The 21720-nt window shown below is 51.7% G+C and overlaps 10 protein-coding genes and 1 non-coding gene across 11 annotated transcripts; 9 read left to right on the forward strand and 2 right to left on the reverse strand.

Moving 5' to 3' along the window:
- Positions 1 to 208: 208 nt before the first annotated feature.
- V1518DRAFT_361697 (Isoprenylcysteine carboxyl methyltransferase family-domain-containing protein) lies at positions 209 to 1084 on the forward strand (the record flags this gene model as incomplete). Its single annotated transcript, XM_066901214.1, has 4 exons — positions 209 to 425; positions 477 to 744; positions 807 to 937; positions 996 to 1084. Coding segments are annotated over 4 exons (705 nt in total), but the record flags the coding sequence as incomplete, so codon positions are not given.
- A 753-nt stretch (positions 1085 to 1837) lies between these two features.
- V1518DRAFT_363836 (uncharacterized protein) lies at positions 1838 to 3376 on the reverse strand (the record flags this gene model as incomplete). The annotated part of the gene is made up of 2 exons (XM_066901222.1): positions 1838 to 2551; positions 2774 to 3376. Coding segments are annotated over 2 exons (1317 nt in total), but the record flags the coding sequence as incomplete, so codon positions are not given.
- On the reverse strand, positions 3344 to 6067 carry V1518DRAFT_46940 (uncharacterized protein). Its single transcript, XM_066906589.1, has 3 exons — positions 5915 to 6067; positions 5659 to 5837; positions 3344 to 5610 (listed from the first exon to the last, which is right to left on the reverse strand). The coding sequence occupies exon 3, from the start codon at positions 5599 to 5601 to the stop codon at positions 3793 to 3795; it is 1809 nt and encodes a 602-aa protein (XP_066762416.1). The 5' UTR covers positions 5602 to 5610; positions 5659 to 5837; positions 5915 to 6067; the 3' UTR covers positions 3344 to 3792.
- On the forward strand, positions 6038 to 7363 carry V1518DRAFT_410162 (nucleophile aminohydrolase). Its single transcript, XM_066902534.1, has 7 exons — positions 6038 to 6211; positions 6347 to 6509; positions 6564 to 6671; positions 6727 to 6813; positions 6871 to 6961; positions 7024 to 7118; positions 7172 to 7363. The coding sequence occupies exons 1-7, from the start codon at positions 6187 to 6189 to the stop codon at positions 7218 to 7220; spliced, it is 618 nt and encodes a 205-aa protein (XP_066762417.1). The 5' UTR covers positions 6038 to 6186; the 3' UTR covers positions 7221 to 7363.
- Positions 7364 to 7459: 96 nt separating this feature from the next.
- V1518DRAFT_t4 lies at positions 7460 to 7542 on the forward strand. Its single transcript has one exon. It is a non-coding gene; the product is annotated as a tRNA-Leu (tRNA).
- Positions 7543 to 7706: 164 nt separating this feature from the next.
- V1518DRAFT_410168 (uncharacterized protein) lies at positions 7707 to 11030 on the forward strand. The gene is made up of 2 exons (XM_066902535.1): positions 7707 to 8021; positions 8089 to 11030. The coding sequence occupies exons 1-2, from the start codon at positions 7904 to 7906 to the stop codon at positions 10902 to 10904; spliced, it is 2934 nt and encodes a 977-aa protein (XP_066762418.1). The 5' UTR covers positions 7707 to 7903; the 3' UTR covers positions 10905 to 11030.
- A 27-nt stretch (positions 11031 to 11057) lies between these two features.
- V1518DRAFT_410169 (uncharacterized protein) lies at positions 11058 to 12482 on the forward strand. Its single transcript, XM_066902536.1, has 4 exons — positions 11058 to 11485; positions 11570 to 11992; positions 12067 to 12177; positions 12249 to 12482. The coding sequence occupies exons 1-4, from the start codon at positions 11227 to 11229 to the stop codon at positions 12305 to 12307; spliced, it is 852 nt and encodes a 283-aa protein (XP_066762419.1). The 5' UTR covers positions 11058 to 11226; the 3' UTR covers positions 12308 to 12482.
- Positions 12483 to 12673: 191 nt separating this feature from the next.
- V1518DRAFT_410172 (PRELI-like family-domain-containing protein) lies at positions 12674 to 14009 on the forward strand. The gene is made up of 2 exons (XM_066902537.1): positions 12674 to 12952; positions 13059 to 14009. The coding sequence occupies exons 1-2, from the start codon at positions 12905 to 12907 to the stop codon at positions 13569 to 13571; spliced, it is 561 nt and encodes a 186-aa protein (XP_066762420.1). The 5' UTR covers positions 12674 to 12904; the 3' UTR covers positions 13572 to 14009.
- A 225-nt stretch (positions 14010 to 14234) lies between these two features.
- On the forward strand, positions 14235 to 15777 carry V1518DRAFT_410174 (uncharacterized protein). The gene is made up of 2 exons (XM_066902538.1): positions 14235 to 15528; positions 15590 to 15777. The coding sequence occupies exons 1-2, from the start codon at positions 14576 to 14578 to the stop codon at positions 15612 to 15614; spliced, it is 978 nt and encodes a 325-aa protein (XP_066762421.1). The 5' UTR covers positions 14235 to 14575; the 3' UTR covers positions 15615 to 15777.
- Positions 15778 to 15990: 213 nt separating this feature from the next.
- Positions 15991 to 19205, forward strand: V1518DRAFT_410176 (uncharacterized protein). The gene is made up of 2 exons (XM_066902539.1): positions 15991 to 17137; positions 17214 to 19205. The coding sequence occupies exons 1-2, from the start codon at positions 16116 to 16118 to the stop codon at positions 18847 to 18849; spliced, it is 2658 nt and encodes an 885-aa protein (XP_066762422.1). The 5' UTR covers positions 15991 to 16115; the 3' UTR covers positions 18850 to 19205.
- Positions 19206 to 19605: 400 nt separating this feature from the next.
- V1518DRAFT_424981 (FAD dependent oxidoreductase) lies at positions 19606 to 21159 on the forward strand (the record flags this gene model as incomplete). The annotated part of the gene is made up of 2 exons (XM_066905893.1): positions 19606 to 20177; positions 20232 to 21159. The coding sequence occupies 2 exons, from the start codon at positions 19606 to 19608 to the stop codon at positions 21157 to 21159; spliced, it is 1500 nt and encodes a 499-aa protein (XP_066762423.1).
- Positions 21160 to 21720: the final 561 nt, after the last annotated feature.

The following is a 21720-nucleotide window of genomic DNA, read 5'->3' on the forward strand; positions in this document are numbered from 1 at the left end:
TACATCCTTATTCAAGAATTGTTTTGATCAAGTCCGGCATCACTGGCTCTCTGCGACGCAAGTGTCTAGCAAGATGAACTACACCGCGAGAAGCTCCGCCGCAACCGTATCCGCGCAGACGACGCAACAGCGCGACATGCGTACTCCGGGCGAAATCGCGCCACCATTCACAGCAACGACTTCAAGGCCATCTAGTGCGCACATACCATATCTCTACAATTCGGTGAATCATAATCCCGCGCAGGTCGCTGTTAACTCATTTTGTCTCGGAGCCGCCGCAGTCGCGGCAGCAGTTACGATGGGTGTTTGCATGCACGCAGGACTATTCTGGCAGCTACCGGCGTATATTTTGTCTCTCAGCATATTCCACATGCTCGAGTATACCATCACGGCTGCGTACAATCCTCAGAAGGTTACCATTGACTGTACGTTGTGCTCATGATCTCGACGCATAACCATACTGATCTGTCTAATAGCTTTCTTATTCCGGAATGGGAAGTCATACTTGTATGCACATACTTTCGCAATTGCGGAAGCTATCATCGATTTGGTGCTATTTCCAGTCGGACGCAATCCTATGACACAAAGTGGCACGCCAATTATATCGTGTATCGGTCTCTTCTTTGTTGTCATTGGACAAGTGCTGCGCTCGGCAGCCATGATTGAGGCGTCTTCCAATTTTTCACACATCGTCGCACATCGCAAGGCCGACGCACATGTTCTCGTCAAATCTGGGGTTTATAGGTATGATTCATAGTTACTGCTCGCTTTATAAAGACACAGCAACGTTAACAGGATTGGAATAGCGTGTCTAGACACCCATCATACCTAGGTTACTTTTGGTGGGCTATTGGTACTCAACTCCTCCTTCTCAACCCTCTGTCTACTCTCGTGTTTGCTTGTGTATTGCAACGTTTTTTCAATTCTCGCATCGCAGGTATATTCTCCTTCGTGTTCTGTTCACACCATCGTACACAACTAACAGAAATCATTAGGCGAAGAGAAGTATCTTCAGCAGTTTTTTGGTGCCGAGTACATAGACTACAAGAAAAGCACACCAACTTGGATTCCATTCATTAAATGAGATAGTTAGACAAGCTAATCAACTATTATTAATCAAAAGTAACTTATCCACAGCGCCTTAAAAATTAAAACCTGTCCTGCATCGCGTCAACTAATGTACTGCACTGTACTACCTTACAATAAGTTCAACAAGAGTTAAAGAACAAAAACAACACAAACGAACACACAGCGACACTTGAGCCTGGATAAATTAGACCAAAGCAACCGAAGCCTTCATGGGAGCAGCCAGCGGCTCGGGTGTCACAACAGCCGATCCCACAGTTCGTTGCGCCACACCCCGCGCCTGCACTGTATCAACGTACACATCCAAAGGCGATTCATCTTTGTCGGCAGATTCCGCCTTGTGACGAATAGACGACGTCTCCGATCGCGTCGCGGGCAAGATAGGAACGATCTCTTGCACTGACCGCGACGGCGATGAAAGTTCCGGCTTGTTGATTGTCGAGGCCGACCGACTTACCGAAGGGCGAGTCGAAATACTGGAGGACCTCATCGCTGCCGGCCGTATTTCCTGAATCATTCCCGGCGCCGCAGGCACAATCGGTGCAGTCACGTTAACAGCGCCGACAGGCGCAGGCGGCACGGACGGCGCAGCAGCAGCAGTCGTCGATGGCACCGCGCTGCCCCCAGACGATCCTGAGAGATGTAATGCTCGCTTTCGCGACGCACTGCTCTTAATTCGAGTCAAAAGCCCGGAAAATCCCTCGTCGTCTTGCTCAAGCTCGCGCATATCCTTGGCATGGACCAGCTCTCCCTTCAGGCGCATCTTGTCATCCTGCTTTCGTGCCTTCTCCGCTTCCTTCCGCATCTTCTTGTCCGCCTTCTCTTCCTTTTTCCGCGCTTTCTCATCCATCTTGATAGCATGCAAACGTGCTTTTTCTTCCGCTTTTTCGGCCAGCTTTCTTTCCTTTTCAATTCGCGCGTTCTCATCCTTTTCGCGCTGCTCCATAGCCTTCTCGTGGAGTTCGTCAAGAACAGGTTGCACGTGCTTCTTTGCAATTTCCTGCACTTCTTCGGCAGTCATAAAGCGACCACCGCCGATGTCAATCTTTCCGGAATTCTGCGAGCGGGCTCCATGAATTTCTTGTTCAGCGATAGCGAGCGCAATTGCATTGTATTCCTTGTTTCCCCAAACGGTATTCTCGCGAATATTCTTGTCGATCTTACCCATCTCTTTGTTCACGTTATTCTGGGCCGCCGCAAGCAATATCTCATAACGAGAGACTGCATCATAGCGACTCTCCTTGTTATGAACAAGTCTTTCATGTTCGAGCTGCATATCGTGCATAATCTGCAAGCGCCTTGACGCTGATTCAGCACCACTCTGGGCAGTCACAGAATCCGATGCAACACGCCTAGATCCAGTAGACACTAAAGTAGGTGAAACAGCGTAGATTTGCGAGGTACGCTTGCCCGTAGTGCGCTTGGGCGTCTCCTCGAGTGCGGGAAGACTTCCGAGATTGCTTTCCTTAACCGACAATGAACGTGTAGACTGCACAGCCGATGGAGCAATGATCTTGGAGCTGCGTCGGCTCGCAGTGCGTCCTGCGGAGTCTTCAAGAGCGGCCGGGTTGGCAACCTGAGTCTCTGCTTGTGCCGCATTTATTGCGTGTGTAGAAAGACCGATCTGGGAGATGCGCTTGCTTGCATTACGTTGCGCAGCATCTTGGAGCGCCGCCATACTGATGACCTTGGTCTCTGGTAAGCCCGTCGAACCGGCAAAAGGCTGCCTTGATGGCTTTGTCTGTGACGAAGATGCGAGGGACGGAGACTCAAGCTCAGACGGCGGGGTTGGCGGTGCCCCATGTTTGCGTCGGTGAGCCTGCGGTGGCGCAAGAAAATCTCCAGAAACGGCAGCAGCACGAGGAGAGAGAGGCGGTGTAGCAGCCCTCGCCTGACGGCTGTGTTGAATAGACACAGACCTAGGCTTTGCGCCAGTCGCAGAAACTTTGATCGATGGCGGCCGAGAATGAGTCGAAGCGGTAGAAGAGGAAATACAATTGTATTTCGGGTCCTTGGAAAGAATAGCAGAGAGCTCAGCGGAAGTGGACGGATCTGGACGCCAGAACTCCTTGTACTGAGGTCCGTTCGCGGCAGCAAGAGTAGCAGCCGACGATGCGGTATGACTGATACCAGAAGGCTGCCACATGGGCTTCACGTTCTCAGGCGCATTGCGCGCGAGCAGCGCGGCCGAGTTCGACTCGCTCATGGCGATGCCGACTGAGGGGTGGCTGGGTAGATCAGTTGCATTGGCGTAGCGAAACGGCCTCGACGTAGTGGTTGAGGCAGACGAGTGGCGCACATGAGCCGACGCACGACCAGCAGAGACGACTGACGGAGCCGGGGACGCAGAAGTGGACGAAAAGCCAGCCGACGAGGAGCAGGTCGAAGCCGCGGCGAGGGCCGCCGTGTGCGCGCTAGCGTGGGCGTCCCAGGCAGCACGGTGCTGCTGGGAGGATGACAGGTTCGAAGACACGATCATCGCAGACGAGCCAAGGAGAGTGCGAGGATGCTGAGAATGGAAGACTGCGAGGAGGAAAAGGAGGTGGGGGTGACCTCGACGAAGGAGGGGGGACAGGGATGGCGCTGCGAGGGCGCGATGACAACGGGACAACGGGACCGCTGGGACTTTTGGAGTGCGAGCGACGGCGGCAAGAGGCCGGAGACTCGGAGTATATATGCGGCGCGTCACGCGCCGCTCAGATGACGTCAGTGCCGAGGATCGGCGCCAGCCGCCGCCCGCGGCCTTCCATTCTCCCAACTGCATCCTTCGACGGTCCTCGCGACCCCGACGACCACGTCGTCGCCGTCGGCGCCCTCGACTGCACAGATGCCTGTGTCCTCGTAGTCTCCCGCGTGTCCGTCCACTCCGTCACCACGCGTCGAAATTCCTTGCGTCCGTAATCGCGCCAGCCCGCGTGCGCTCACGTCGGGGCACGTATCCGCGACCACAATCCGCACGCGCCGTCCCATTCGCGAGAGCATGCGCAGCCCGCGATCCGACACGCTCGTGCCCGATACGTCCACGTGCTCCAGCCACTCCAGCTCTGCGAGTGCCACAAGATCTCCGTCGCTCACCGATCTGTTCTTGCTTACCTTAAGACATCGCAGCCCTGGACATGCCTGAACGACTCGCTCCATTAGTTCGGACCAATACTTGCCAAACTCGAGGCGTAGACACGACTGTAGCACTAATGTATGGAGGCGCCTTGGATTGCACAGTCCCAATATCCCCAAAAGCGCATTATTTGTCAAAACAGCCCCTAAATTCGACAGATCAAGCATCTCAAGACCCTGGTATTGTTCCTGCACGCTTGATAGACTTGCGATGGGACGCGGACCAAGGCCCAAGCCAATATGGATCTCAGAACCCAGCCGTAGCCCCGCCACAGCAGCATTAGGTAGATCGTCAGTACCGTTAAGCATGCTGTTCGACAAGTCAACTGCACCAATTCCCGCACCACGCAAGATCAATCGGCGGCAGTTTGGATTCACAAACGGCATAATCCAGGCTTTGGTATAGGATAAGTCAAGCTCCACTATATGCTTCGCCTGTCTCATGTCAATCCGATGCACGTATTCTCGTCGTCGTGGATATCTGCATGGTCGTATATTCACACCCCGGCATTGCAATATCTTCAGCTTCGGCATCCACTGAGGCACAATGTCAAGGCAGTCTTGATCCAAATCTTGCTCTCGCTCTCTCCCCATCGGAATGCCGCCTATAGAAAATTCCTGGAGCTCCGGAAATGCCACGAGATCAGGAGCAAGAGCTTCACCATCGAGCCAGTGTGGCACACCTAATCGGCTGCGAGCTTCATAGTCCTCGGTACAGCGTAGAATACGCAATTGTGGTAGTAAAGGGTCCTTCCTCTTCGTACGAATAAATGCAAATAACATCGGTAGTGCATGTGCAGAAATGTGCAGCTCTTCAAGTCGGTACAGGGCAGAAGTGTCGTTGATGCCAGACTCATTCCATTGCCGGATGACGAAATAAAGATTGTCAATTGCCAGACCTGTTAGAAACGATAAGTTTCCCGCTTGTGATGCCACTAATGCACTTTGATAAGACGTTCCGATTACCGATGGCATAGGTAGGTCGCCAGTTTCCGCAAGTCGTTGAAGCTGCCGACGGAGCATAAGTGTCTTCAACCGTATGTATGACCGCTCGGACAGTGTATTATGAAGAAATATCATGGCCCTCAATGTACCATAGTGCGCATTCTTCGTTGAATGACAGGCATACAGCACTGACGTTGTCATGCCTCGTGATTTTTGAATGCACCTCAGTAGCACTTCCGGCGTCACTAAGTCCAAGTCATACTGTCGAAAGTCGAGATGCGTATACGCACACGGATTTGTCTCCACAAACTCCGTAACATAGTTCCTCCAATCTCGAGACACCGACGTTAAGCTCAAAACAGTCGGATATGTTACAAATTCCAAGATCATATCGAATATTTCTCGCGGGAGGTAGTTCGCGGGGTCAAGCCGACGCTGCCTGTCCGCTGTAGTCATGATCGAAATCTATAAAACCATCAGCACTGCTGGCTTCATTCCACAAGGAATACTAACAATATGCCTCTGTTGAAAATAAGTTTGATTTTGAGATCATAGAGCTCCGAGCACAAAGGAGAGACCCTGCCAGTGGGTGTACGCGTGCTTACTCCCAGCCTTCACCGGATTCAAGTCTGGCGCGAGCTTTGGGAGGGCGAGACCCCGCAATGTTCCACACACGTGACGGTCTAAATCTCCTTACGACGCAGGCAAAATTATAGTTATAACTCCATCTCTCAAAAACAGGGTCTAGTTTCAATATTTCTTGACTTACAGATAGAGCGCAGATACCTGATGTTCATTTTAATTCCGGTGGAGGTGGTTAGACTGTTCCGCTCCGTTAGCTAGTTTGAAACCCTCATTTTGTCATTTAAGCTCACATTGGGCTGTGCGGCTGAGCCATCGGCATAATCGTGAACGACCATGTGCGCTTATGCGACTCTGTCGATTCCTTCCATCACGGTCTACCTTCCACACAGACGATAGAACTCGCTGCTTATCGTCACCGATCTTGCTTCGAAATTCATACCACAGTCTGTCTATATCATGTCTAATCCATCAGAAATCAATGGTATGTGCACTTGTGTTTAGTGCGCTCTGTCGATGTCGGGAGTTCCACCTGTTCGTCGTCGCGTCGTCCCCCCTCATCGTCAGCATGTCGCATTGGTATCTCATGTGATCCTGCATCTAACTGTACTATACATAGGCGGCTCCGTAGTTGCCATGGTGGGCAAGGATTGCGTTGCTATTGGCTGCGATCTTCGTCTAGGCATGCAGTCTCTTACGATTTCCTACGACTTCCCGAAAGTCTTTCAATTCAACAACACATTTCTCGGCCTCACTGGACTCGCGACCGACGTCGTCACTTTGTATGCTAATCATACGTGATGTTGCCACATGGGATCATCGTTAATTTTATCTAGGTCGGAAGTGTTTCGATACAAGGTGAACCTGTACAACCTGCGAGAGGAACGAGACATTCAGCCGGAGACCTTTGCCAATCTAGTGTCCTCCACACTGTACGAGAAAAGGTAAGATTAACGGTGCAATTCATGTGTCTTTCAATACTCATATTTCCTTACCCAGATTCGGCCCTTACTTCGTGGGTCCAGTGGTCGCAGGAATCAACGCGAACACAGGCGTTCCATTTATCGCTGGATTCGACTTGATTGGGTAAGATAATACGTAACTTCCCATAACTGTTGGATAGTTCTAATATTTGCTATATAGCTGCATAAATTATGCCAAGGATTTTGTTGTTGGCGGTACATCAAGTGATCAGCTGTTTGGAATGTGCGAGAGTCTATGGGAACCGAATTTGGTACGTTGACCCTAAGCCCACTAATTATGGTCCGACACTGTGCTTATCAATTGATTTATAAGGAACCTGATGATCTATTTGAAACAATATCGCAGGCCCTGCTTAACGCTCAGGACCGAGATGCGATCAGTGGTTGTGGCGCCTTGATCTATATCATGTACGTACTATGTATGCATATCCTTGGTGACCAACAAATCTAACTTTTCTCAGAACGAAGGACAAAATAGTAAAGAGACTATTGAAGACTCGACAGGATTAAACTTGCATTGTATCATAGCCTTTATTGAATAGAGGAGTCTGTTCACAACTATTTCATAACATACACATGACGTTTGGCATAATTCACCGACCAGCTGTACGGAAAAAAGAAAATATGATAGGACTAGATACACAATATACTACTACTAATTGTAATTTTACAACTTCAAGATTACCCGGCTTTATACTCATTTGAACTTTCGAAGATGAGCCCCAGTGCCAATTAATGAGATATCGAAAGGCAATCTGGCCGAGTTGGTCTAAGGCGTAAGATTAAGGTTCTTATCTCTTCGGAGGCCTGGGTTCGAATCCCAGGGTTGTCAATATTTTTTAACTTGTCTACCACTTCTAAAGTTTGGCTTAAGGTTTTTAGAAAATTTTAGTGAAATCCTCCAAATTCTTGCGAGTTCTTTGGTATACGTTTCCTCGAGCAAGCCGGGTAATCTAATTTTTAAGCTAACCAGGACTTCTGCTAACCATTTCAGAATGCTAGTATGGCGGCTGCTGAGGCTTTATTACATTGAACTGGCAATTTCTTTCTGACCGTTATATCCTTTTGCTACTCTTGTTTGGGATATACTGTCCTCGTGGACTACACGGAATAGCTTTAAGGACACAATTCGCTTCTCCATTCTTGATAGGTCCCGATAGAGCTACTACTCTTCCCTGCAAATTTCGGAGAACATGGAGGACGCATATGTGCGGTCGGTCGAGGATGTTACCAAGATACTGGGTACTGATCTCGAGAGTGGTCTTAACGACAATCAGGTAGCTAGTTTAAGGAGCAAGTACGGAGATAATTGTGAGCTACATGTAAATGCGTTGTTATCGGATAAGATCATTGACTGACTGATTGTTCGACTAAATAGCACTTCCAGAAGATCCACCAACTCCGTTATGGAAGCTTGTTCTCGAGCAGTTTAAAGACCAACTTGTTATAATATTATTAGGGTCGGCAGCTATCTCTCTAGTCCTGGCTTTCCTTGACGAAAGCGACGACTACACAGCCTTCGTTGATCCGGCCGTTATTCTTATCATTCTCATTCTCAATTCGGTGGTTGGCGTTCAGCAGGAGACAAGCGCCGAGAAAGCTATTGCTGCTTTGAGCGAATATTCCCCCGAGGAAGCCAAGGTTGTTCGCAATGGCAAACTGATTCGTATTCGCGCCGAGGAATTGGTTCCCGGTGATATCGTCGACGTATCTATTGGAGATCGTGTTCCGGCTGATTGTCGCGTTGTAACAATTTACAGCAATGCCTTCCGTGTCGACCAGGCATTGCTTACCGGTGAAAGTGAGAGCGTTGGCAAGGAAGTGACTCCAATTTCAGATCCTCGGGCGGTTAAGCAGGATCAGGTGAACATGCTCTTTAGTGGAACAACTATTACCGTTGGACACGGTCGTGCAGTCGTTGCCCTGACCGGCTCTAGCACTGCAATTGGCGACATTCACACCAGTATTGTTTCTCAGATTAGCGAGCCGACACCTCTGAAGCAAAAACTTGACGACTTCGGTGAGGTTCTTGCCAAGGTTATTATGGTAATTTGTATTCTGGTCTGGGCTATCAACATCCGCAATTTCAACGATCCTGCGCACAAGGGCTGGCTGAAGGGGGCCATCTATTATTTTAAGATTGCGGTCGCGCTCGCTGTCGCTGCAATTCCGGAAGGTCTGGCTGTTGTTATTACTACATGTTTGGCACTCGGAACTCGGAAGATGGCTCAGAAAAATGCGATTGTTCGGAGCTTGCCTAGTGTCGAGACGCTTGGCTCTACGAGTGTGATTTGCTCCGACAAGACAGGCACTTTGACTACCAACCAGATGAGCGTTCAGAAAGCTGTTTACTTTGGAATGTCACTTAGCGAGCTATCAATTGAAGGCACAAGCTTTTCGCCTATTGGTGCCGTCCGTGATGAGGCAGGGACGCTCCTTACGACTCCAGTGGATTCCTCGCCCGCTCTTTTGCGCATGGCGGAGGTTGCGAGCATGTGCAACGACTCATCTCTAGCTTTTGACGAAAAGACGGGTGGATACTCTCATATTGGCGAGCCTACCGAAGCTGCGCTGAAAGTTCTGGCGCGAAAGTTTGGATTCCAAGAGAATATCTACTGTGAGACGCATTCGCGAACTGCGACCTATGAATTCTCGCGTGATCGCAAGAGTATGTCCGTTTTGGTCAAGGACAAGACATCAGGTAGCGCGGACCTTCTTGTTAAGGGAGCTCCGGAGTCTATCATCGATAGATGCGCGAATGTCTATTCGGAAAGCGGCAAGATTCCTATGACCGACGTCGTTGTTGCTCAATTGCGAGACAAAGTCGATGCCTATGGCAAGCTTGGACTCCGCGTTATTGCGCTTGCTGTCAAGGAAGATGTGGGCAATAACCCTCTCCTTGCGAGCGCAAAGTCTTCGACTGATTATATTACGCTGGAGCAAGGGATGACGTTTATCGGTCTTGCTGGCATGCTTGATCCACCACGGCCTGAGGTGCGACGAGCAATCCAGCAGTGCTACGATGCTGGTATTCGCGTTGTAGTTATTACCGGAGACAACAAGCAGACGGCAGAGACCATTTGCAGACAGATTGGAGTTTTTGGCGCTGATGAAGATCTCACGGGAAAGAGCTATACAGGACGTCAGTTTGATGAGTTGTCGGATGTGGATAAGCTTAAGGCGGCAACGACAGCGAGCTTGTTCTCGCGCGCAGAGCCGTCGCACAAAATTCAGCTCGTGGATTTGCTGCAGAGCACTGGTGCGGTTGTCGCGATGACAGGAGACGGCGTTAATGATGCGCCGGCGCTGAAGAAAGCGGATATCGGTATCGCTATGGGATCTGGTACTGATGTGGCCAAGCTTGCGGCTGACATGGTTCTTGCGGATGATAACTTTGCTACAATTGAGATTGCAATTGAGGAGGGCCGCTCGATTTACAATAACACGCAACAATTTATTCGATACTTGATTTCGTCCAATATCGGTGAAGTTGTGTCAATTTTCTTGACCGTGCTGTTGAGCATGCCGGAAGCACTAATTCCTGTTCAGCTGTTATGGGTTAATCTCGTGACGGATGGCTTGCCTGCGACTGCTCTTGGATTTAACCCACCAGACAACGACGTGATGAAGCGGACTCCGCGTGCAAGAGACGAGCCTCTCGTTGGAAAGTGGCTGTTTTTTCGATACATGGTCGTGGGCACATACGTCGGCTGTGCTACTGTATTTGGATACGCCTGGTGGTTTATGTTCAGCACAGAAGGACCGCAGATTTCGTTTTCGCATCTGTCACACTTTCATAGCTGCCCGGTGGACTTCCCGGAGATCGGCTGCGACATGTTCACGAACAATATGGCAGTCCGAGCGACAACCGTGTCGTTATCGATTCTTGTCGTGATTGAGATGTTCAACGCCATGAACGGTTTGTCATCGACCGACAGTTTGCTAACGCGGCCATTATGGAAAAACATGACGCTGGTGCAAGCAATCGTGCTTTCGATGATTCTTCATGTCATGATTCTCTATGTTCCGTTTTTCCAGACGCTGTTTTCGGTATCCGCGCTGTCGATGAACGAATGGACTGCGGTTTTTGCAATAAGTTTCCCCGTGATCATTATCGACGAGATACTGAAGTGGGCGGAAAGGACGTTTGTTGCGGCTAAGCCTGGCAGCAGAAACGCAAAGAAGGATGTGTAACAGTGGAGAGAATAGAATTACTAAGGCGACTAGAGAGCGCTTAGAGATATGGTATTCGTTTGCACGGAGTCGTATACGCAAACATGTAGAATAGTGTTTTATACAGTTTAGTGATTTCGGAACAAATGAGCTGTTGATTAAGGCGGAGATGTGGTGTGGCACGGCTTTGGCTGATTCTTTGGACCCGGGTCACATGATGACGCCCCGTCAGCGAACACGCCGAAGGTGAGAGCCGAGTCGGAAGCACCATAGGGAACTTAGGCGTCGAGCAATTATTGACACGGTCTAAACGAAGGCTGCTGCACAGAATACGACGAAGACTATGAGTATCAGATCCATCATTCTGCCGCGGATAATGAAGAGCAGCGGAGCTGCAATGTCGTGGATGCTGGTGGCGCGTCCACGAAGCGCCGCTACAACGAGGCCGACGACGACAGTGTTACGTACGTTCGCATCAAAGCCGGCAGGACTGCCACAGCATTTCACGAATCCAGATTCTCCACCTCCAGAGCAATATAATGCTGCATCGCCGCGATCATCAGCATCATCATTGTCGTCGTCGACTGGATCGACCAATGCTGGTGAGTTTTACAGACTACTGTGAGGCGAAGTGGCCAGACTTGAAAGGAGCGGTGTACTAACGAGTGTAAATTTATTTGTGGCAGGTACGACGGCATCATTTTATCCGTCTCTACCGAAAACGAATTTCCTGACTTCGCCGTCGACAGTGCCTGAAGCGAGATCGAACGGCGCAGGCACAGGGTTCATGAACAACAGCAGTAACACAGTTTCGTCGTCATCGGGCTCGATACGCGATGCGGCGCTGTTGATGGCAGTTGCGGCGATGCTAGTTCTGGGCTACCAGTCAGTTCAGGAACGGAAGGCCTATGAGCAGAAGATCAAGACAATATTCAACTGGGGTCGTGCAAACCAGCAAAAGGTGCAACAGGAGCTGGACGCCAAGATACAGTCATTGGAGTCGGCTGTTAATGATCACGTTTCTATTGAGAACCGCAACTATGTGCTGCTATGGACCCACATCGCAATGCTGCGACAACAGCTCGTGGAGCAGGCGGGTGTGGAGCCGGGTAAGCGGAGAGCACTTCTGCATATTGAAGCTGTTGATTTCGCGCCATGAGCTACAGCTAACGGGAGGATGCAGCCTCGGTGGATGAAGTTCTTGAGAAGTTTGAGGAACTAGCGCAGACACGGTATGTCAAGACGGGAAAGGACCATAAGCAGTCGGTGCGATCGTACGTCGTGAAGGAGTCAGGTATGTTTGGCCGCTTAGTGAAAGTAGACGAGAGGAGAGCCTGTAGTTAGTGTTGACCGTTGTTCTTGCAGAACTTGACCCGTACTGGCCGGACATGGACGAGTACACGCGCAACTTCACAAAGAAGTAGTTGCTCAGTAGGATCGCGAATGCAGAAGATGCGGGCACGCGGAGACGAAGGTCACTGCTATAGGCGGCGGATGCAAATAGAAGCTGCGGATTGCATGCATGTGTTGTACCACAGAGACCTAATAGAGAGAGCGCGCTTCGCGCCGAGCAAGACGATGAAGCGCGCGTGGCTTTCACATGCGCGCGTGCGCCGCACGCAGGCGCGCCGGCCGGCGTGCGGCGTGGCTGGAGAGGGTCAGGGCGCGGGGGGGCCCGGAAGCGCTAGGCCGGAACGAGCAGCAAGCCGCGTGATCTGTGGCACAAGTGCGACGCGGCGTGCGCAGTTGTGGCGGCAAGCGCGGCGAAGTGGCGACGTGCGCCACCGGGCGGAAGGGCGCGTCCCGGCGTCGGGAAACGGCCAATAACCAGTCGCGCGGGAGCAAAACTCTGCTGCGTCGGTTGTTATCTTTGTTCGCCTTCACGCGCCTCTTTGCCTCTCCCATCCGCCCTTATACAGCTGTGTCTGCTGCCGACTCCGCGTCCGTCTTGCTTCGCATAGATTCGCCGGCTCCGCCTTAATTGTCGCATCGATTCTCAACATCACACTCCGTCGCGCATCATGAAGGTTTTCTCGTCTCAGCACTCGTTCGACTACCCGTGGCAGCATGTATGTCTCCAACGGTGTCCGGCCGGCCCGCGTCAGGTTCTTGTAGAGCCAATGCGCGTGTCGCGTTTTGCGACTGCCTGCCGTCAAGTACTAAAGAGTCTCTTAGGTGTCATCGTCCGCGTGGCAAAAGTACCCCAACGAGATGTCGTCGCACGTCGTCGCCGTCGACGTCTTGCGGAGGGAATTCAATCACGAGACCGGCATTCTGACGACAGAGCGCCTTATCACCGTCAAGCAGCCCGTGCCGCGCTGGCTGCTCGCTATCGTTGGCGGTCGTGACACCTCCTACGTGCGCGAGGTCTCTGAGGTCGACCCAATCCAGAAGACCTTCACACTGCGGTCTCAGAACCTAACAATGAACAACCTCCTCTCCGTTCAGGAAACCGTGTCCTACTTCCCGGACCCCAACAACACGAACAAGACCGTCTTTGATCAGACCGCCCGCATTGAGGCCTATGCATCTATCCAGCGCCTGTGCAATAAGATAGAGGACTGGTCTGTGGAGCGCTTCCGACAGAATGCCGCGCTCGGTCGCCAGGGGTTTGAATCCGTGCTCAAGAAACTAGCAAGCACGGTTCCTGATGGCATGTTTGCAAAGGATCTCGCCGCGGCGCAGTAGACGCGCCTTTGGTTTGTTTGTCAGCATCGCGACTGCTGACTATTGTTAAACTCCGTTTACACGTTCGGGTCAATTGCGGTGTATTCTATACATTCACTCAGCGCAGCGTGTTCGGCTGCACACCTCTTTGACTGTCTTCTCCATTCCACCTCTCATATTTGGCATTTTCGTTCACCTGGCGCTCGACGGTTTCTAAAAATTTTCCTTTTTCTCATATGACGACTGTTTCCGTGCTTATCTGTCCTGCTTCATGCAAGTGCTACTTAACTGTCCTATAGGGTTTTTTTGTGTATGATATGAGTTACATCGGTCTCGGACTGCAAAAATCGCTCCTCATTTTCGACAATATATCAGATATTCCGCTTTGTTGCATAGTTTCGTTTGCATCCCCTGCTCTATAGACCTCGCTCTTTTCAATAGATACACTATGATTCAAAAGTTTTTTCTAATCTTGTAGCCTGAACATTTGCTCGCAGGTTTCCAATCTGTTACGTTGCGACTTGCCAATGACGGTTTACATTCCAGGGGCTCTTCAGGTACCGGGTCTTCCATCCAAGGGCGTTCTAGAAATCGTCCTATGCACATATTTTGTGCCGAGACTGAGAGCCTGTTTTACGGTCTTGTAGAGTAATCCACCGCATCCAGTTGATGGTGTCCCTGCAAGGCTCACTGACCTGGATCCTTCTGTTGCCGACCAAGAGACTGAACTTCTGCGGCGACGCGTAGAGGACGGAAGAATTGTGGCTTTGACCGGCGCTTTTCTCCCAACCGCAGGTTGTTGAAACTTTATCCAACCAAGGATTTCACTGCCGCAGTACACACTCACGCGCGCGTTTCAGTCAGCGTCTTCTCGTCTACTATCTTTTCTACGACCGACTCTATTATATTCCTGTGACCGCGGCTACATTTTTCTGATGCTGATCGGTGTCATAGCTTAACGGAAGGACAATCGGTGGAAAACAACATAACCCTCGGGACGACGCGTGGTATACTCAGCAGGTGCGATGGACGTGCTATCCTTGGAGCTACCAGCTACAGAAACTACATTACCGTCAGACGAAAGTCTAATCGAGAATGATTCTATTTCCGAAGAGGTGCGCATTGACGAGACGGAGGAGCAGGATCATGTTGCGGTTCTGGAGTCAATACTTCGCTCCGGAGAGCTAGACAAGCTGGAATTCAACGGCGCCATGCTTGATGAACTACTTCCCGGGCTGATGACTGGATCGACTGCTAAACGGAAGCATGATGCTGTGGATGCGGAAGATAGCGGTACTACGCACGAGGATGCGCGGTACCGACCTGAGTACGATGGACCTGACGCCGGCGAGATTGCAGCCAGCGGCGCGTTAGCAGACATTGAGAAAGACGTGGAAGATCTATTTGCGGACGAGAAGTGCATCGAGAAAGATATCATACCCCAGAAAGATTTGGACGAGTCTTCAATGCCTTTACAGGATGAGTCTATCGCAGAAGCTGCGGTTAGCAATATGCTGTCTCCATCTCCTAGACACAATTTTCGCGTACTCCACGCGGCCAACTATCCTCTTGTTTTTGCTTTGGAACCAATGCTTCCCACGCCTTCCCCGAGTCCGAGTATAGAGTCCGATACGCAGTCAGTGGAGTTGACTAAAGTTTTGAAAAACATTACCGAGCTGAAGTCGCGCATTCTGTCGACACATTCTGCCGTAACTACATATGCGGCTATAAAGTCTGCATATGCACAAGTATGCGATTACAGTGCAAGTCAGGCGCAGTTGCTGGCGCAGGAACGCCAGAAAGTTGCCGAACTGGAGCACCGAAATGGCATACTGGCACATAAGCTGCGTGCCGCAAATATCAAAGTAACCCAGCTACAGAAAGTTACTCAACTGATCCCGAATCCTGGGGTAATTCTTCGAAAGATTGCATCATTGCAGGACGAGCTTGCTGCCAAGAACCGATTAATTGAGCAGTTGTAAGTGTCGCCGGGCTTTTTTTGCCCATTTACAGCAATATATACTGACTATGATTTACAGGCAAAAGGGAGTTAATTGCGAGTAAAACGCCACTATGGTTACGAAGTTTTTGGCATTATGTATTCTGCGACGAGCTTGTTGAATGGTGACGACTGACAGTGTAGAATGAGGATCAAAAGTACCGGTTTTTGTTTGTGTATCATTATGCATTAGTGGCTATGTATATATTTATATATTTTATGCGTCCGTAAATCAGTCTGCCGGTTGTTCTTCTCTGTGGTTTGGATGCTCTCTCTGTGGCTCTGGCTGCTGCAGCTGCTAGACGCAGTTGGGAGTGAAGTTGGGAGTTTCAGGAGGAAGGTGGAACCCCGCGCCAGAGGTGGCGTGCTGAGATTTACTGCGGTGGTTCCAAATATGCGCTGCCGCGCATCGAAATTTTTATGGCCAACTTCCCATTGCCTCCTCCCGCTGCCCTCCCCTCGTCGCGTACCTCCCGACTCGCGTACATGAGTATTTTACTCCATACGCTCCACGCGCACTTCCGGCAGACATTTCCCTCGTCTCCTGGCACAGCAGCTGGCAGTAGATGACGTCATCGCCGGGTGCATATCGCTCGGCACTGGCGTCGTTGTCGCTGCATTCCGGGTTTTCTGAATTTGGCGAGGACGGCGTTGGACCGACGACGTACGATAGCAACAACAACAACAATAGCGGCAGCAAAGATCTCGAAGGCGAACACAATGATGCGCTCGTACTCGGCAAACGCAGCGATGGTCAATTAGACGCAAATTTTGCATTTGCTGCTGTGGCTTCCGGCGACATCATTGCGTCTCCGACCGCCATCATCCCGTCTGGGCTAGAAGAGGTAATTTCCTCGAGCGACGCTGCGTCAATCTCCCTACTGGCGTCGGCGAACTCAACGATGTCACCGCACCTCTCAATGCCGACGGCGCCTATAGATCACGAATTCCACCAAGACATAGAGCATATTGCTCACCACAATAGTCTCACTTCTGAGCCTTTGCGGCCGGCTGGGTCCTTCTTCAGCGACCATGACGATGAAATGATGCACGACATCAAGTTTGAGAACATGCCATCTGGCTCATTTGCAGACGACTATTCTGTCCCGGCTATCGAGCCTACAAGTCCCGGCTCTCTTCCGCCTGAGCCTCTACACCGCATGCACCAAGAGATCCACCTCCAGGAGCAGACAACGGCGAACACAGAATCGCGGATATCCGCGTACGCCCGTCTCGACTTCACCTCATTCACATTCTACGTTCAGACGCTGCAAGTGGTCATGGGTCGGCGCGTCGAAAGTCTGCACGGTGGCCCAGGCATGTCATCCGGCGCTGCTACTCCCGCGCGAGCACATACGCCATCGTCAAAGCCTCATGATGGTTCCGTAAAGCCCGGTGCGGGTGGTGGTGGCGGTAACGGTTCTATTGATGTGCATCTCGGTACTGCAAAGGCCATATCGCGGAGGCATGCAAAGATCTTTTATAACTTTGCAAACCAGCGATTCGAGTTTTCGGTGCTTGGTCGAAATGGCGCGTTCGTTGACGACGTGTTTGTGGAGAAAGGCGCGACCGTGTCGTTGACACATGGGTAAGTAGTCCTGTTGATTTCTTGATAATTGTGCTGCACCAGTTTTTTGACACTGCCGCTCGCCGGCGTGCTACAGAAGTCGAGTTCAGATTGGGCAAATCGGGTTCACGTTCCTACTGCCGAGCTCGTCGAATTTTGAGTCCGGATCTACAACGCCGACGCAGACGATCAAGCCGGCAGATGCCATCTCTATGAGAGACTCCAATAGTTTGCTGGAGTCGGTGCGAATACCCGCCGAATTGATGCCTCGAAAGGGAAAATTACCTTTGCCGGTCGCGGAGCACAATGTCCTGCAAGAAATGCCGGAGCAGAGAGCGTTTGAGCAGATCTTTGAGGACTCTAATTTTCCAGGTGTGCTGCCAGAGGAAGTTGTGCATGCAGAGGCCGTCGGCGATCGTCACCTCCATCAACAGCCACGGCCACAGCATGAAGAACAGCACTCCGAGGAAAGTTTGCATAATCAGCCATTACACGAGTCTGATCTGCGGATGATTGAGGCACTCACTGGGAGCTCCGTTATGGCAAGGAGTGACTCCATATCTGGCGTTACTGATCCTGCGCTACTTTCGCCTGCACATGAGATACCTCAGTCGAAAAAGCTTGGTTCGTCCAAACGATCAGACAAGCGGTATCCAGATCCGCCGTCACCGTCGTCGATCCCACCCGAATATCGCGAGAAGCCAGCAAATTCGTACTCCAGTCTGATTGAAATCTCTCTGAGGACATCAATGACGGATCGCGGGATGTCACTGTCCGACATTTATCAGTCTATTCAGGATCTGTTTCCTTACTATCGGTTCGCGCCATATGGCTGGCAGAACTCCGTACGGCATAACTTGTCTTTGAACAAGCTGTTCGTGAAAATTGCCAAGGAAGGTAAGGGATGGCTGTGGGGATTGGACGAAGAGCTTTACAAAGAAAAGGAAGCGAAGAAAAATCGGCCTCTGGCGCGCGAGCGCAAGGAACAAGAACGCAAGGAGAGGCGAGAGCGTGAGAGAAAGGAGAAGGAGGAGCGTGATCGCAAGGCCCGTGAAGAAAAGGAACGGCTAGAGCGCGAGAAGAAGGAGCGCGAGCGGCTGGAGAAGGAGCGCAAGGAGAAGGAGCTCGCAGAGAAGAAGAAGGCGCTGGCATCGCTTGCGCAAGCTGCCGCCGCCAAGAACATGTCGGCGACGCCATCACGGCCACCGTCGACACCTGTGCGCCCTGCGACGAAGACTGCCAAGCCGGCAGCACTTAGCGCTGTCATTGACTCTGCGTCTGTTTCGAAGCCGCACACGCCAAAGCCGCCGATCAATCGGGAGACACTGAAGGCGCTGCAGCTACTACAGCAGACAATCTCGGCGCAGCTACAAAGCGGAGGAAGCAGTACGCCAGCTAAGAGCGCGGCAACGCCGTCAATTTCAAGACCAGGAACGCCGATGTCTACAAGTCTGGCTGCATCGTCACCGACGCCGAGCGGTCTCGGCACGCCATCGTCTCTGGCTACGCCGACGAGGCGACCTGGCGCAGTCTCTGGAGCACAGCAGAATGCCAAAGCCGCGGCACTCGCAAAGGCGCTGGTGATGTCTCTCGCGCAGACAATGGCGAAGCCAGGCAGCGCCGCCGGTGGGAATGCCGGCGCCGGTAACAAGCCGGAAAGCAATACCGGAAACAACAATACTAGCAACAGTGCGGGACGCAGTACTGGGAGCAACAACAGTAAAGGAGTTTAGCAACCTCCGCACGTTTGCATATATATCACCTTCTTGACGAAGGTGGGTGTGCGGGGATGGGGTTTTAAACAAAAAGTTTTTTCTCTGTTCTTGATGCGTTCTTTTTTATATTATCTTCAATCTTTGGGTCGGTGTTCGCTGGACAATTGGTTTATTTGTGTATCTGTTTGCTTGGCATCGCGTGTGGCTTGAGGGAGGAGTGGCGAGCGGTTGTAGTGCGGGATTATACGCGGCATGCTCTGTTAATGGCGTGGTCCTTCCGCGAGTCAGACGTTGCAGCCGCTCACGGCGGGATCTGTATGAATAGGAGACGGCGGAGGGTAGCTAGAAGTAGCATAGAACCATCTCCGATGCGATCTAACTGGGAGAGGGACGACCGACACTGGGCAGGTGCGCGCAAGGAGGCTGTGCGGCTCAGGTGACGCTTGCCGGCCGGCGCTGGCCCTGTCCGAGTGCCCGATACTCCGGCATAAGCGAAACGCTAAAACGCGGGGGCCGGACCCGGATCAGCCTACACAAATTAATGCGCTACCGCCTCGACAGCTTTTTACCCACCGGCCCGCCCCAGGAAAACCACGATTGCCGCACCGTTCTCCACTCGCTTGCGCCCTGCCCCCCCTGTTCTCGCTGTCTTTGCGCCGTGGCCCCCCCTCCCTCCCCGATCTTCGCTCCGCCTCCGCTCCCGCGTAGTCTGTATCCACATGCTCGTCGCTTAGCTCGTATCTCCACTCTCGACTTCTGCTGGAGAGCACCGCCATGTCTGATAGACCCACCGCCACCGCGCCGCCGTCGACACCGTCAACCACCACCATCATTGTCGGTGGTGGCATCATTGGCCTCTCGACCGCGTTCTACCTCGCCACCACCACGCGCATGCTCGGCGACCCCGACCCCGCGCGCCATCGCATCATCGTCGTCGACACGTCCCGCCGGCTCTTCACCTGCGCCTCCGGTCGCGCGGCCGGTTTTATCAGTCGCTCCTGGTTCTCGAGCGCGACCGCAAGTCTCGCGGAGCTCTCGTTCGTGTTGCACACCGAGCTTGCCGAGATTTTCGACGGCGCGACAAAGTGGGGGTATCGGCCGTCGCAGGCCTGGAGCGTGGCCATGACAGGCGACAGGCTCACCGACGACGACTATTTCCGGCTCAAGGAGGAGCGCCTGCGGTCACGGCAAACCATGGCTGACGATACCGGAACGCATAGAGAGACGTACGACTCGCTGAATGAGGAGCAGAAGGTGTTTGCAAAGGAGCCGGATCCGCCTGATTGGCTCTTCTGCGACAGAGAAGACACCTTCCAGATCTCAGATTCTGGCGACTGTGCACAAATGTGGGTGTCATCCTTTGTGACTTGCGCGCACCGCTGCTGACACTTCGTTTCCAGAAATCCATACTCGCTGTGCCACTTCCTACTCGACCAATGCAAGGAACATGGCGTGGAAATCTACAATCCGTTTCAGCTACAGAAAGTTAATATCGAGCGTGACGGCAAAATATCCACCGCAGTCTTGTGCGACATGTACACGGATGATCTCCACGTCATCCCCAACGTCGACAACATCGTCATCGCCGCGGGTGCGTGGTCGCCAAATGTATTCCGCACTGTATTTCCTGGCACGAAATACCTTCCTGCCATCACCTCGCTAGCGGGGTTTTCCATGACGCTTGCGTCCCCGCTGTCGCCGTACAACGGGCCGGCATATGGCGAAGTCGCGGTGCTGGATTCACCCGGTTCGAGCAATTCGGATATCAATGTTGACATGTACGGCAACGGAAACACGACGAACCCGTTTGTTGCACAGCAAAACTACAGTAGAACCAGAGACGCGTTATTTGTGCGGTCATCTATCACGAATAGGTGGTCGCCGGAAATCTTCTCCCGGAGCAATGGAGAGATATACATCGCCGGTCTGAACGAGCAAGGATATCACCCATCGCTTTCTAGCATGGCACCAAAATCATACGCCAACGACTCCTCATCTACAGACGACAGCGACACTGAAGGCCAACCGCAGACTCGGCCCTACATGGACAACTTTGCCGTGCTCAAGAACATGGCCATGTCGGTTCTTGGCCCTGAGCTGAAAGTCATTCGCAAATCCGTCTGTCTACGGCCCGTCACTCCGCGCGGCGATCCTATCATCGGCCATGTCCCTCCCGAAGCAATTTGCGGCGCAAGAGGCGTCTACATCTCCTCAGGACATGGGCCATGGGGTATCAGCTTGTGCTTGGGAAGCGGAAAGGTCATCGCGGAGCTTCTGTCTGAAGGGTCGGTTCGCAGCGCGGATATATCACGACTTGCACCGCTATGAACCTACATATGTCTATTCACGCCAAAGCTTATGATCAGGCACGCATTTTCAATAGTCCGCCACTCAGCGAGGTAGAATCATTGTCTCAAGTAATTGTATCCCTGGGCTTACTCGGAGACTTCGATATACCCCATCTATAAAGTTCCGATAAGTGCATTGGACCGTCTTATTTTATCATATCATCCTCGGAGTTGTGTACTTGTGAACAAAGTGCATTTTTGGGTAGTTTTTAGTTCTCATGCGTGCTTTACACGTAACATGGAAACGGTTAGAAACGGTTACTTATCTACGATTAATTTGAGAAGGTCACCAGAGATATACGATAGCGTCGGCATTTTAAATGTGTATGTGTGTAAGTAGGTTAGATAGGTTATTCGCAATCCTGCAGCGGCTTGTTTTACTGTAATTCATACGCTTCATCTTTCGAGTATCCAGCCAAATGCGTAGCAGCGCAAATTGCTCGCATGAATTCATGCAAAATCTCGTTCAATGGCTCAATGCCAGCATTCTATGTTGATTCTTAGTCTGGGCCTCAGTGAGACACTTCGTGCACACAGAATT

Source organism: Limtongia smithiae (genome assembly GCF_038497785.1).
Source record: "Limtongia smithiae strain NRRL Y-17922 unplaced genomic scaffold V1518scaffold_1, whole genome shotgun sequence".
Lineage (NCBI taxonomy): Eukaryota > Fungi > Ascomycota > Lipomycetes > Lipomycetales > Lipomycetaceae > Limtongia > Limtongia smithiae.

What these genes read in the sequence shown, in the direction of transcription:
- V1518DRAFT_410162 (XM_066902534.1), top strand. Translation starts at nt 6,187, where the DNA reads ATGTCTAATCCATCAGAAATCAATG. An exon ending in TAATCCATCAGAAATCAATG is followed by an intron (nt 6,212 to 6,346) that starts GTATGTGCACTT and finishes TACTATACATAG; the next exon opens with GCGGCTCCGTAGTTGCCATG. An exon ending in GCGACCGACGTCGTCACTTT is followed by an intron (nt 6,510 to 6,563) that starts GTATGCTAATCA and finishes AATTTTATCTAG; the next exon opens with GTCGGAAGTGTTTCGATACA.
- V1518DRAFT_410168 (XM_066902535.1), top strand. Translation starts at nt 7,904, where the DNA reads ATGGAGGACGCATATGTGCGGTCGGTCGAGGATGTTACCAAGATACTG. An exon ending in GAGCAAGTACGGAGATAATT is followed by an intron (nt 8,022 to 8,088) that starts GTGAGCTACATG and finishes TCGACTAAATAG; the next exon opens with CACTTCCAGAAGATCCACCA.
- V1518DRAFT_410169 (XM_066902536.1), top strand. Translation starts at nt 11,227, where the DNA reads ATGAGTATCAGATCCATCATTCTGCCGCGGATAATGAAGAGCAGCGGA. An exon ending in GACTGGATCGACCAATGCTG is followed by an intron (nt 11,486 to 11,569) that starts GTGAGTTTTACA and finishes TATTTGTGGCAG; the next exon opens with GTACGACGGCATCATTTTAT. An exon ending in GTACGTCGTGAAGGAGTCAG is followed by an intron (nt 12,178 to 12,248) that starts GTATGTTTGGCC and finishes TTGTTCTTGCAG; the next exon opens with AACTTGACCCGTACTGGCCG.
- V1518DRAFT_46940 (XM_066906589.1), bottom strand. Translation starts at nt 5,601, where the DNA reads ATGACTACAGCGGACAGGCAGCGTCGGCTTGACCCCGCGAACTACCTC.
- V1518DRAFT_410174 (XM_066902538.1), top strand. Translation starts at nt 14,576, where the DNA reads ATGGACGTGCTATCCTTGGAGCTACCAGCTACAGAAACTACATTACCG. An exon ending in AACCGATTAATTGAGCAGTT is followed by an intron (nt 15,529 to 15,589) that starts GTAAGTGTCGCC and finishes TATGATTTACAG; the next exon opens with GCAAAAGGGAGTTAATTGCG.
- V1518DRAFT_410176 (XM_066902539.1), top strand. Translation starts at nt 16,116, where the DNA reads ATGACGTCATCGCCGGGTGCATATCGCTCGGCACTGGCGTCGTTGTCG. An exon ending in ACCGTGTCGTTGACACATGG is followed by an intron (nt 17,138 to 17,213) that starts GTAAGTAGTCCT and finishes GGCGTGCTACAG; the next exon opens with AAGTCGAGTTCAGATTGGGC.
- V1518DRAFT_410172 (XM_066902537.1), top strand. Translation starts at nt 12,905, where the DNA reads ATGAAGGTTTTCTCGTCTCAGCACTCGTTCGACTACCCGTGGCAGCAT. An exon ending in TCGACTACCCGTGGCAGCAT is followed by an intron (nt 12,953 to 13,058) that starts GTATGTCTCCAA and finishes AGAGTCTCTTAG; the next exon opens with GTGTCATCGTCCGCGTGGCA.